Source organism: Muscardinus avellanarius (assembly GCF_963383645.1).
Source record: "Muscardinus avellanarius genome assembly, chromosome: 17".
In the NCBI taxonomy this organism is placed as follows: Eukaryota; Metazoa; Chordata; class Mammalia; order Rodentia; family Gliridae; genus Muscardinus; species Muscardinus avellanarius.
The window spans coordinates 54,526,654-54,541,356 of record NC_137803.1 but is presented as its reverse complement, the minus strand read 5'-3'; the positions used below and the strand labels follow the sequence as shown (position 1 = coordinate 54,541,356).

Genomic DNA, 14,703 nt, shown 5'->3' with positions numbered 1-14,703 from the left:
ACGGAACCTGCCGAGGGCTTAGGCCGGTGCTGGGGCCAACGAGGCCGGTATTGGAGCCTGCCGTGAGGCTAGGCCGGTGCTGGGGCCTCCGAGGCCAGGATTGGAATCCTGCCAAGGGGTTAGGCCGGTGCAGGGGCCAATGGCCAGCATCGGAGCCTGCCATGAGGCAAGGCCACTCCTGCGGCCTCCAAGGCCGGGACCGAAGCCAGCTTAGGGGTTAGACTGGTGCAGGGGCCAGCGAGACCAGAACTGGGGCCTCCCATGAGGCAAGGCCGCTGCTTGAGCCAGCGAGGTCTGGATCAGTCCACCAGGTAGCCAGGCCACTACTGGGGCCATCAAGAGTGGGATTGGTACGTGCAACGCAGCATGCACAGAGAAATATCGCAGAAAATATAAATCAGACGCTTCCCCTAATCAGCAATAACTAGGAGGAAAGGGGCAACAGGAAGAGGTTGAGCTATATAAAGGACCCTATAGTGAAGCAACTAATGTGACCAATCAGAGGGTATGGAATAGGGGAGGATGGAGCCTCTTTAAAACGCAGGAGGTACATAAACAAATATATCAAAGTAAATCACCAAAGAAGCTTGGGATGGAGGGAGGGGGAGGGAATGGGATGGGGGCTGGAGGAGGGCTAATTGGATGATGTGTGCTTATATATCCTCTCAAGTCTTGTACTCCAATGTGATTGATATATGACTACAATGCACCAATTTAAAAAATAAATTAATTTTAAAAAAATAATAAAAAAAGAAAAAAAAAGAGAGACTCTGTTTCCACACACAAAAAAATGATAAAAAAATAGGTCTGGGAGTGTAGCCCGTGGGAGTGTATACTGGAGGTAGAAGGGCTTCCAGAAACCCCAGTACCACCAAAAAGAAAAAAAAAGAAAAATAAAGTAAACATGGAGGTGGTTGGTGGTAATCCTTCTATAATCTGGACATAAGAGCAAGAAATATGTTAATATGTTGACAAAAACACATTGCCATAAAGTCAAAGTAAATCTGAGACTTTCCATGACTCGGCATATCTCTAATAGCCTCCACTGTAAACCTGTTGCTGGCACAAAGTTAACTTACTGGAGCATAAGAAAAATTTTCAGGGGCCGTGAAAGGAAATGATATTTTCCAAAAGCAGGTACAGTGCCTTGGCAGCTCCTGGGCAGGACTTCCAGCTTTTCCCCTAGCCTCAATTTCCATATCTTAAAAATGGATATACTAATACATCTCCAGGGCTGGACGGAGGATTTTGCAAAATATAATAGATACTCAACAAACGTTCATCTCTTTTCCGTTCTCTTCTTGGGTTGTTGATGCTGTCGACACCATTCTAAAGTGTTATTTTCAACATAGAGAGAGAATATAGGAAGCCGGGCGTGGTGGCGCACGCTTGTAATCCCCGCGCTTGGGAGGCGGAGACAGGAGGATCGCGCAGGTACGAAGTCAGCGGCGCGCGCTGGCTTAGGAGACCCTGTTTCCAAAATGAAAATGTAAAAATAGGTCTGGGAGTGTAGCCCGGAGGTAGAAGGGCTTCCAGGAACCCCAGTACCACCAAAAAAAAAAAAAAGAGAGAGAGAGAGAATATAGGAGATGGAGCCATATAAAACATAAAGGAGAACTGGGAATAAAATCTTGAAGACCAATTTTTATTCGTGTTTTCTTTCATCACAGTGTATTTTGTAAATGATCATTTCTTGAGACTAGCTTGAAAGACACAATGTCATTTGCTGGGGAGAGTGCAGAGAAAAGGCATTACACCTGAGAGGCGCGCGCCTGTGTGTGTGTGTGTGTGTGTGTGTGTGTGTGTGTGTGTGCGTGTGCATGCGCGCCCACACAGGAGGTAAAACATGTCCTGCATGCTAAGGCCAAGGTGATGCAGTTTTTATATTTAAAAAAAAATTTTTTTATTGGTGCACTGTATTCATACATCAGTGTGGGATACAAACTTTTGTAGACATACATGCACACATCGCCCAGTCAGCCCCCACCCGATCCCCACCCCATTCTCTCCCCATCCCTCCCTCCCATGCTTGGCTTAGTGGTTGACATCTAGTATTATAGCAATTTACCCAAAATTAAAAATGGTAATCTCACATAATAGTTTCATTTGTCTGATACCAAGCTTTTGATGACTTAAAGATAACATTTCAATATTTCTTTTTACTTTCTTTCTTACCAGAGAATTTTTTTTCTATTGTTTTAGGTGAAACTATCATATATTTATATATTTATTTTTCAGAAAAAAACTCTATCCTAATATGGAATATGGACTCTAGATACCCAAAACGATCTTGAAAAAGAACAAAGCTAGAAGATATATATTTTCTGATTTCAAACCATATAAAGCTACAATAATTGAAACAGTGTAGTACTATTCTAAAGGCAGATAATAATTACATGGAAAAGAATAAAGCTGGACCCTTACCTAATCCCATATACAAATATTAACTCAAAATAGATAAAAGACCTAAATATAAATCTTAAGACTATAAACTTTTAGGAGAAAATCTGGGTCATAAAACCTCACAACACTGACATTGGCAGTGATTTCGTGGATATGATTTCAATGGCACAGGCAACAGAAGAGTATACAAACTCCCTAAAAAATAAAAAAAATATTGTATATCCAAAGACAATGTAAACAGAGTTAACAGTTACTAATAGAATGGGATAAAATATTTCCAAATGCTATATCTGAAGGTATATTAATATTCCAACTAGAAATCCTAAAAATTAACAACAATAAAGGCAAACAATGCCATTTAGAGATAGGTAAAAGACTAACATAAGTAATGAATCTCCACAGATAACCAATCTTAGTTGACTGTTGGATGGAAATTCTTGTTTCTCTGGTTCTGGTGTGTGTTACCTATTTCTTCTTTGTAGTTAATCTCTTTGAGTATTTTCTCTAGTGCTGGTTTTGAAGACATAAATTCCTTCAGTTTCTGTTTGTCATGGAAGCTTCTTATTTCTCCATCTAATTTGATAGAAAGTTTTGCTGGGTAGGAAATTTTTGGCTGGAAGTTGTTTTATTTCAGAGTTTGGAATATGTTACTCCAAGCCCTTCTGGCTCTCATGACTTGGTTTGGAAGTCTGGAGTGATTCTAATTGGCTTGCCTCTGAATGTCACTTGGCCCTTTGTTTTTGTTGCCTTTAAGATTCTCTGCTTGGCTTCCACATTGGTCATTTTGACAATTATGTGGCGTGGGGATCCTCTTCTCTGATCCTGTCTAAAGGGAGTTCTATAAGTTTCCTGGACCTGTGTATCGACCTCTTGCTCTACGTTTGGAAAATTTTCTGCTATTACTTGTTGATCCCTTTGGTTTCACTTTCTTTTCCCTCCTCTATTCCACTTATTCTTAGGTTAGCTCTCTTAAAATGGGCCCATATTTCTTCAATATCAGATTCCTGCTGTCAGATATTTTTTCCTAGATTAGAAACTATGCGTTCATTTTTGGAATGATCATCTTCTAAGAGCGAGATTCTCTTCTCCATGTGGTCTAATCGGTTGTTTGTGCTTTGAATTGAGGCCTTTACTTCATTAATTGCATCCTTTATCTCTTTTTGGCTCTCTCTGAGTTCTTTTCGAAGCACCTCTATTATTTCTACAGTTATTTTCCTGATTTGATCTTCTAGAAATCTCTGATTTTCTGTTTTATTGGGTTCTGATGTTGTGGGCATTCATTGCTCCAGTATTATTCCTCTTTCCCATGATTTTGGAAGTTTGTGCCTTCTCTGGGTTCTTCCCTTGGGTCACTATGACTTCACTTAAGGTGTTCTGGATCTCGAGTCAGTAGTATCTCAGACTCCACTACTCCTTTACTGGGTTGTATCACAGAGTCTCCGACCCAGAGAGTCGATAGAGGCTGCTTTAGACTGTGGGGGGTGCCAGGTTGCACATTCTCCTATGGTGTGATATCTCTGCCACCGCCCCTCCCTCACTGGGTCAAGTCCCAGGGAGTACAGTACTGGGATTTCTCCTCTGTGGCCCGCAATTTGACTCACTGTTCTTGAATACGCAGATGTAGCTGTACTGGATTCGGTGAATTCTCTGCTGCTGCCGCCAGTGGCAATATGGCGCCGCTGCTACGCCCTCGGCCATGAGGCTTGCGTATTTCTTCTTGGTTTTGATTTCCACTCTGAATCCCTGCGGCGTGTGCTGAGCTCAGCCACTGGGAGCTTTAGATTTTACCTGCAGCGAGAAATCCTGCCTGGCTGTTCCGCAGCGGCTCACCTCAGCTTGCTGTAGCCGTCCGGTGAATTTGCCGCTGCCGCCGGCAGTATGGCGCTGCTGCCGCGTCCTCGGACGTGAGGCCAGTTATCTCCTCTGTGGCTCTGAGCTCTGTTCTCAGTCCGCTTTCTCTCTGGAGCCTGGTGATTTTTTTGTTTCTGGTGATGGTGTTTTCTGGCTATGAAAGGCGCTGATTTTGTGGTAATGGAGATTGGTTGTTAGCGGGGCTCTTAAGCCCCACTTTTCTCGGTCGCCATCTTCCCAGAAGTCCGTGGTTTTTAAATGATTTGGTGGGGTGGGGAAGTGATGGTCTCAAGCCTAGGGCTTTATGAATGCTAAGCACATGCTCTACCACTGAGCTACACCCTCAGCCCCTTAAGTGATTTTTTTTTTCAAAAAAGCAACAGGCAAAATATTCCACTCCTCTAGCCTAGATGAGTCCTGTAATGAATGCAGGTAGATATTAAACTACTGTAACAGACTAAGTCTGGGTGAACAGACTTAGCATTATAAGAATGTTTCTCTGAAAAATTCACTTTAAGAAATCAGGGATATCAGAGCCGCACATGGTGGCGCACTCTGTAATCCTAGTACTTGGGAGGGTGGGACCTGAGGATGACAGCTTGAAGGACAGCCGCAGCAAATTAGAGCCTGTACCAAGCAAAAGATTTTTAAAAAGGGGCTAGGGATGTAGTTTGGAGGTAGAATGTCCCAGAGGTCAATCCCCAGCACTCCCAAAATAAAATATAATAAAAATCAGGGATATCAGATAAAAAGCTAAAGACATAATGTGATTTAACCCCTCACCTTCCTCTAATTGTTCAGAGCAATTATGACATGAATCTCTGAAATAAGTCAGAAAGGATCTGTCAGGAAGCAATGCAAAGAAAACCAGGGGGCAACAGGGCAACAGAAAGAGGTCACCAGAAATCACAAATGATTTCCTGGCTTCTTTTTTTTCTTTTTCTTTTAACAATTTTTTTTAACTGAACATAAATAGTATACATTTAAACTATATTTGGTGCCCTTTCCCCCCCCCCGTCCCCGTTTTCCCTTCCCCCCTCCCACCAATGGTTGTCCAGGTTAACCATGTCTTATTCATAATTTTACACATGTTCAGATGTAGACCCTCATTAATCAAGATCAGCCTTCCTCCTCTCCTATCTTTCCATTCAAACTTTGCTGGTATTTCCCCTAGCTATAGTGACCACAGGCAGTTTCAGTCAGTAGTGCTGGAGGTTCTCCCGCCCATTCCAACTAGTTGCACAAGTAGCATCAAGTTCCCATTGTCCTCTTTGGTCCTGTAAGCATCCTCTAAGATGGCACAAACTTCGGAAAAGAAAATCCCTTTTGACAATTAACACAGTTCTCAGTGCAAGGCTTCAAAATCCTAAGCCCTTTCTCAACCGATATATATTAAGTGTTCAATAAATATTAGTTGTTATTATTATTATTGCTAGATTATCTGACACAATTTACTCCCCACTTTTTTTATGCAGGTCTGGGGATGGGACCCAGGGGCATTCTACCTCCAAGCTAACACCCCCAGCCCTATTTTTTATTCTTTTTTAAAAAATTTGGTGGTACTGAGAGTGGAACCCAGGTGCTTTCTACCTCTGGGCTATACTCCCAGACCTATTTTATATTTTATTTGGAAATGGGGTCTCAATAAGTTGCTGAGAGCCTCACTAAGTAGCTGAGGCTGGCTTCAAACCTGTGTGATCCTCCTGTCTCTGTCTCAGCCTCCCAAGCACAGGGATTACAAGCGTGCGCCACCACGCCCGGCTCTTATTCTTTATTTTGAAACAGGGTCTCACTGAGTTGCAAAGGGCCTCACTAAGTAGTTGAGGCTGTCCGAGAACCACGATCCTCCTGCCTCAGCCTCCCGAATGCTGGGATTACAAGTGTGTGCCACCACGCCCTGCTTCCTCCCCACTTCTAATAATGAAAGGCGAGAAGAGAGAAGTCCACGCACCGTCCAGAGAATATAGGCACCATGTAGCTGCCTGGGAGATTTTCCTTCTCCTCTCCAGACAGAAGGCTCTGCTTGGCTCTCTTTGTTTGGGGGCTCAACTTGGATGAGAAATCTTCTAAAAGCAGACTGGAATCTGTAAGCCTGAAATAAAACCCTTAGCGTTAGAGAAAAACAAAAGCACATTTAAGATACTTAAAATACTAATAGGAGGAAGCTTTAATTTGAGAGAGTTTTTCCAGAATCTTAGCCCTCTAACATTATTATTTATTTTCAGAACTAGAGTTAGGAAAATCTCAAATAAATAAACACACTCTATGTAGGCACTACAGAAAATTAGTAATAGTAATTTCATGGCTTTTCTCCCCCTAAAGTTTTAAGGGAAAAGATCCAGGCTTTCATAATTCCAAATATCTTTAGTTGTTATGGTAATACTTGAAATTTAGGCAGTCTGTATGAATGGCTTTGATCCAATTTCCACACGAGATCCTTTTGGAAGAAGTTACAGGTGCACTTTTCTGGGTGGGGTCCCAGGAGATCCTGACCCAGGAGTCCAGGTTTACCTAGCGACCTCTGTACTCGCAGGCAGACTCTTGCAGTAGGAGAACCCTGGGCTTATCGAACAACAGGGTTAAAATACCATGTGAACAGGTGGCATCGAATGACCCAGAGGACTGCGAGCGTGGGAGAAATCCTCTTTGCTCAATCAACCGGAAACTTGACTAGGGAGGTAGAGACAGGAGATTGCAGAGAAATAAAAAAGGATTGAGAGAACAAAAAGGAGAGTCTAACTCTCGGTGGTACGTGAATGAAACGAAATGCATTTTCATACAAACATAAAATTGGACATAAACAAGCTCATAGACTTCCCAGAGTCAACCTGCAGACTCGTATTACTGAAGGTTGTTAATAATAGGGGGCTGTGCAGAAACTCTGGACCTTGTAATTTTTCTCTTTCAAACTATTCTAAAAGGAAATATAATAATGTGCCTCTGGCTTGGAAGATTCTTGCAAAGAAGGAGAAAGATGTAAGTGGGGTGGTGCAAGGAAAGCCACACTGCCCGCGGGAAACGAGCCATGCAAACCGTGACCATTTCAGAGAACTTAGAAGTCCCTTGGGCCCGAGTGTGGCGCACGCTTGTAATCCCTACACTTGGGAGACTGAGACAGGAGGATCGCGCAGTGTTGAAGCCAGCCTCAGCAGCTTAGCGAGGCTATTGGCACCTTAGTGAGACCCTGTTTCAAAGAAATATATAAAAATAGGTCTGGAGGTATAGCTTGGAGGCCCCTGGGTTCCATCCCCAGTACTGCAAATAAATAAATAAATAAATAAATAAATAAATAAATAAATAAATAAATAACAAATAAATAAATAAATAAATAATGCAGGGCGTGGTGGCGCACGCTTGTAATCCCAGCACTTGGGAGGCTGAGACCAGAGGATCACAGAGTGTTGAAGCCAGCCTCAGCAGCTTAGTGAGGCTATTGGCACCTTAGTGAGACCCTGTTTCAAAGAAATATATAAAAATAGGTCTGGAGGTATAGCTCGGAGGTATAAGGCCCCTGGGTTCCATCCCCAGTACCATAAATAAATAAATAAATAAATAAATAAATAAATAAATAAATAAATAAATAAATAAATAAATAAATAATGCCAGGTGTGGTGGCGCACGCTTGTAATCCCTGTGCTTGGGAGGCAGAGACAGGAGGATCGCGCAGGTTCGAAGCCAGCCGCACGCGCTGCCTTAGGAGACCCTGTTTCCAAATAAAAATGTAAAAATAGGTCTGGGAGTGTAGCCTGGAGGTAGAAGGGCTTCCAGGAACCCCAGTACCACCAAAATAAATAAATAAATAAATAAATAAATAAATAAATAAATAAATATGTCCTTGGGGAAAGCAAAGGGTACTGGTGAAATTAAAAGAAGATATGCCAAACATACACATAGCACCAAGGGTAGATAATACTGTGAGAAAACAAGTCGTCCTGTACCGAATTGTAAGGGCTTCAAGGACCCGCAGGGGCACAGGGCCGCGCCACTGCCTTTGAGCCCCTGAACGTTCAGAAGGGAAAGGTGAGCTCTCCCTCCACTACCTCTCCTGCCCACAAGAGGAGTATCTGGCTCTTTTTCTATCATCAGCATTAAAACCAAAGGTTAGAGCATTGAAGTTAGGCTCGTGGATTGGTTACCAATTGGAAGCCAGAGTGAAATTTGTTCCGGGCCGGCTGTTCCAAGCAGCAGCAAAGTGACTACGTTCTGCGCCCCGGCAGGTCACAAAGTACAAGCTGTGCTTCCTCAGGCCCGAGTTTAAAGTGGCACTGCCCTTCGCCCCCGTATTCACTATTAGACAAAGTAAAACTATGCGCTTATACGGTTCAGTATCACTGCTTTCCTTATTACTAGAACTAGATGTTCTCATTTTTGCCCTTTTTCCATTTTTGCCCAATATTATTTCCATTCTAGTGTCTATAGTATTATTGTCATAGGTTAATTTTTCTGTTTGTTTATATTAAGATAGCTATGATTTGTCATTTCTCTTGTATTGTTCCTTTTTCTGTCATGTTTCTTTTAAGACAAATCTTTAGTGACTTTGTGTGTGTGTGTGTGTGTGTGTGTGGTACTGGGGATGGAACCCAGGGGCCTTCTACCTCTGGGTTACACTTCCAGACCCTATTTTATATTTTATTTGGAAACAGGGTCTCTTAAGCCAGCTGAGGCTGGCTTCGAACCTGCGCGATCCTCCTGTCTCAGCCTCCCAAGCGCGGGGATTACAAGTGTGCACCACCACGCCCGGCTCAAAGACAAATCTTTAAAATGATGCATTGATTGCATAAGCCACATCTAAAATGTGATACCTCATAGATGAATCATAGCACATATTTTTATTTATTTACTTTTTTGTGGTACCGGGGATGGAACTCAGGGACATTCTACCTCTGAGCTATACCCCCAAACCTGTTTTTTATTCTTTAGTTTGAAATAGGGTCTCACTGAGTTTCAAAGGACTCACAAAGTAGCTGAGGCTGGCTGTGAACCTGCAATCCTCCTGTCTCAGCCTCCCAAGAATTACAATCATGCACCACCACGCTTCCAAATGTTTAACCGTTGAATTGTTTGTGTGTGTGGAGTCATTGAGGATGTAACCCAGGGACATTCTTCCTTTGAGCTATACCCCAGCCCTACCCTAATTTTTATTTTGAAACAGAATCTCACCAAGGGCCTTGCTAAGTGGCTGAGACTGCCCATGAATATATGATCCTCATTGGAATTACAGGCATGTGCCACCGTACCTAGCTACCTCTATTATACTTTAGATTTAAATAAAAAATAGTGTGTAAAAGACAGCATCTTAAAATACCATGTCAATAGGTGATCTAGTAATGCTAAGTTATTTATAAGAGTTAGCAAACAAAACTATAAAACAAAGCTTTAAAGAACCAAATATAATAATAATAAGTATAATTATTTGAAGAAAAACCATTGGTAGTTTAATTTTCATGATCCATGAACAATGAAGTCTGACATTTTACACTATTGAATTTTTTGGGGGGGTGGTACTGGGGTTCTTGGAAGCCCTTCTACCTCTGGGATACACTCTCAGACCTATTTTATACTTTTTATTTGGAAACAGGGTCTCTTAAGCCAGCGAGGCTAGCTTCGAACCTGCACGATCCTTCTGTCTCTGCCTCCCAAGCAAGGGGATTACAAGCGTGCGCCACCATGCCCGGCACACTATTGAATTTTTTAAAGTTGATTAATGTTTTTAGATGAGTTGAATAAAATTGGTAGACATTAAAAATTTCTTTGAACATAAAAGCTAAATAAGGGCTTATTAACCTCTTGAGCTCTTAGCTGTTTCTAAATTTAAAAAATAATTCTTTAGTAACTCAGTTTTTAAGTAAATACTAAAGTTGGTAGGTATAGATCTATGTGGGTCTTTTACCTGTTAAAACTAGATTTAATACTCTAGGTACTCAGGTTAAACCTTGAAACATTCTGAATTTCATGTGATAAAGGTAATGAATGCAAGCACTAGGTAAGGATCGCCCTGCGTTGCCGTCTGTATCTGTGTCTAGGTACATCTCTGTCTCTGCTACTCATGTGCTAAGTCCTCGGTTAATATGTCTGTAGTTCACAGACTTGAAATAAATATCCTGGTGTGTATGACATTATCACATCTGTGACCAGGGAAGGGATGTAGCCAAGGACCAGAAAGCGCTCTCTAGAAATATGCCAGGAACTCCAACAGCCTTACAACCTGCATCTAATTCAAGTACTAAAAGGAAAAAAGTACAATCTTCTGCTTGTACAACTTCCTAATAATGCTTGCAGAAAAATCCAGAACAAATCTACTTTCAGAATCTCAGAGTAGAACAGATCTCAAGGATATTTATATTGTTACAGCTGTAGACACTAAATCCTACGGAGTCTCTGTGACTCGCTCCTGTTCACACAGCACGTTGGTGGCTGATGGGGATGAGCACCCACCTTGCTTTGAGTTTTCAGGTCAGTGCCCTTCTGCTATACGAGTGGCCTCCAACTGTTGGCTGTTGTGATTGAGTAGTCTTCAACACAAAATATGGAGGACATGCTACACACACACACACACACACACACACACACACACACACACATTGTTTATTGATTCTGTATATAGTCTCACTTGATTTTGTTAAGAAAATATTAAGATCAAATTCAATTACAAAGGAAAAAAGTGCCAGTACATCCTCCTACATCTCCAAGGCTTGCCCCTGTAGACACTCCACTCCAGAGACCACACCACACTACCCAGAATGCCTCGGATTCTCATTTGCTATCCCTCAATCCGAAACTGAGCTTATGAAATCACTGACATTCAGATAAAATAAAACATAAAAAATGAATTGCTTTGGGAGGCTGAGATAGGAGGATCACGGTTCGCGAACAGCCTCAGCTACTGAGTGAGGCCCTTTGCAACTCAGTAAGACCCTGTTTCAAAATAAAGAATAAAAAATAGGGCTTGGGGTATAGCTCATAGATAGAATGCCCCTGGGTTCCACTACTGGATAAAAAACCTAAACAAAACACAACTGAGCAGAGACATCTTTAGCCACACAGTTCAAGGTAAAGAGATTCTACAAATAGGTCCAAGCAAGTTAATAAAACCAAATACAGCAACAACACATAAAGATGTTATCAGACATGTCTTTTTTTCTTCTCTCTGTCTCTGTCTCTGTCTCTGTTTCTGTCTCTCTCTCTTTTGCGGATAAATCCAGAATTGTAAAAAGATGTTATCTGACATGTCCTTTTTTCTTTCTTTCTTTCTTTCTTTCTTTCTTTCTTTCTTTCTTTCTTTCTTTCTTTCTTATTTATTTGTTCTTTCCTTTCTTCCCTTCTCTCTCTCTCTCTTTTTTTCTTTTCCTAATCTGGTGATGGAAGAACCCAGGGGCATTCGATCTCTGAGCTACACCCCCTGCACTATTTTTTATTCTTTACTTTGAAGCAGGGTCTCACTAAGTTGCAGAGGGCCTCACTAAAGTAGTTGAGGCTGGCTGTGAACTGCGATCCTCGAATCTCAGCCTCCTGAATGCTAGGATGACAAGAGTGGACCACCATGCTTTCAACAAAAACAAAACTTATGAGACATATCAAGAAGTAGGGAAGTATGATCCATACCAACAGAGGAAAAGCAGCAAATAAAAACTGCCTCTGGCCAGTCCTTGATGTCAGATGTAGCAAAGACTTCAAAGCAGCGATTACAAATATGTTCAAAGACTAAAGAAAACTATGGTTAAAAAATTAAAGGAATGTGTTAAAACAGTGGCTCAACAAATAGGGAATGTTGTAATGATAAATGACAGAAGACAATCAAATGGACAGGCTGGAGTGAAAAGCACGGGAACTTGAAGACTGATTAAAGGATTTTAACTTTTTATCTATTTATTTATCTTGGTGGTACTGGGGATGGAACCCTTCTAACTCTGGGCTATAATCTCAGACCTATTTTATATTTTATTTGGAAACAGGGTCTCTTAAGCCAGCGAGGCTGGCCCCGAACCAGCGCGATCCTCCTGTCTCAGCCTCCCAAGCGCGGGGATTCCAAGCATGTGCCACCACGCCCGGCCTGATTAAAGGATTTTAACAGCAAGTTTCAGATAGAAGGAAATAGAATCAGTTAAGTTGAAAATAGAAATTACCCAATCCAGAAAATAAAGAAAAATTTTACTAACCCTAATACCAGTGAGACATGGAAAGTTTGCTCTAAAATAGCTCCATGTCCTTCCCTTTCTTTGAACAATTGTCGTATGTAAGTCAGAGACGTATGGGACAATGTGAAACTCTCCAAATTTGATGAAAATATTAATCTACAACTCTAAGACGCTCAACAAACACAAGTGAAATACATACAAAGAAATACACACACTTAAATATATCAAGAAACCTTGAAAGCAGTACAAGTAAAATGATTCATCATACACAGGGGAACAGCACTACACTAATGGTGACTCCTTACCAAAACACAGAAACAAAAACAAAAACACTTCCCAGTGGCACTGACATGATGTATTTTAGTGCTAAAAAAATGTCAAAAATAACACTAAGCCGGGCGTGGTGGCTCACGCTTGTAATCCCCGCGCTTGGGAGGCGGAGACAGGAGGATCGCGCTGGTTCAAAGCCAGCCTCGCTGGCTTAAGAGACCCTGTTTCCAAATAAAAATATAAAATAGGTCTGGGAGTGTAGCTTGGAGGTAGAAGGGTTCCATCCCCAGTACCACCAAAAACAAAACACAAAACACAAAACAAATAACACTAAGCCGGACATGGTGGCGCATGCATGGTGGTAAATATAGCACTTGGGAGGCTAGGACAGAAGGACCACAGGTTCTCAGCCAGACTCCACAACTTAGTGAGACCCTGTTGCACTCTGTTATTTTTTGACTTAAAGTGTGTTTTGTAGCTGGCTGCGATGGTGCAGGCTTGTAATTCCAGTACTTGGGAGGCTGAGACCGGAGAATCACGGTTTCACAGCCAGCCTTAGCAATTTGTGAGGCCCTTCTCAACTTATTGAGACCCTGTTACAAAATAAAAAATAAAATAGGGCTGGGGTATAGCTCAAAGTAGAATACCCCTGGGTTCAATCTACAGTACCACAAAATAAATAAATAAATGAATAAATAAATAACAATCATTTTAAAAATAAAGTAGATTTTGTTTGATAGTAATATAACTCTCTCAGATCCTTATGATTACCATGTGAATAACATACCTTTTTTTTGTGTGTGTGTGTGTGGGTGGGTGTGTGGTACTAGGGTTCCTGGAAACCCTTCTACCTCTGGGCTATACTCCCAGACCCATTTTTATATTTTTATTTGGAAATAGGGTCTCTTAAGCCAGTTAGGCTGGCTTTAAACCTGCTCGATTCTCCTGTCTCTGCCTCCCAAGCAGGGGATTACAAGCGTGTGCCACTATGCCCGGCTTTTATTCTTTTTTTAATTTAATTTTTATTTTTTATAAGTGGAACATATTGAGAGTGGTGTACATTTACATTGTGCTTCATGTCCTTCTCCCTCCTTTCCCCTCCCCCCCAATAGTGTCCAGGTTAATCATGTTGTATTTATGCTATTACACATATTCGTATATAGCACCTCCATTGAACAACCTCAGCTTTCTTCCTCTCCTATCCTTTCATTCAAGCTTTGCTGAGATTTCCCCTCCATCGTCTGGAATCCCTCTGGTATTACCACTGCTCCCTAGCTTGAACATATTAGAGAGAACATATGTCCCTTCTCTTTCTGTGCTTGACTAATCTCACTTAACATAATGTTCTCTAGTTCCTTCCATCTTCTCACAGATGCTATTATTTTATTCTTCTTTATAGCTTAAGAGAATTCCACTGTGTGTATTTCCCATAATTTTGCAATCCATTCATCTGTTGATGGAGATCTAGGTTGGTTCCATATTTTGGCTATTACAAACTGTGCTGCTATGAACATGGGTATACATATGTTAACGTAGTTCTCTGATTTCAACCCCTTTGGAAAGATACCCAGGAGTGGTATAGCCAGATCAAATGGTAGATCTGTTCCCAGTTTTCTAAGGAATCTCCATACTGATCTCCATAGTGGCTGAACTAGTTTGCACTCCCACCAACAGCAACAAGAACCAGGCAGGAGGCATCACAATCCTGGACTTCAAATCATACTATAGAACAATAGTAGTAAAAACAGCATGGTATTGGCACAACAATAGGCAGACTGACCAGTGGAACAGAATAGAAGATATAGAAACAAACCCACACATCTATAGTCAACTCATCTTTGACAAAGGGGCCAAATTCCTATGCTGGAGAAAAGACAGCTTTTTCAACAAATGATGCTGGGAGAACTGGCTATCCATTTGTAGAAAGTTGAATCTGAATCCTTACTTCTCACCATGCACAGGAATCAACTCAGATGGATCAAAGACTTAGAAATTGGACCAGAGACTGTGAAGTTATTAGAGAAAGGCATAGGCTCAACACTCC

The 14,703-nt window shown here is 41.6% G+C and overlaps 1 protein-coding gene across 1 annotated transcript in view; it reads right to left on the bottom strand.

Moving 5' to 3' along the window:
- MYOM1 (myomesin 1) overlaps positions 1–14,703 on the bottom strand; it is a gene marked incomplete at both ends in the record, with an annotated part of 139,171 nt that overhangs the window by 110,235 nt on the left and 14,233 nt on the right. Inside the window, one exon of the mRNA XM_080714848.1 lies at positions 6,206–6,346. Within this exon, the coding sequence (XP_080570974.1) occupies positions 6,206–6,346 (141 nt within the window). The remainder of the gene's footprint in view (positions 1–6,205; positions 6,347–14,703) is intronic.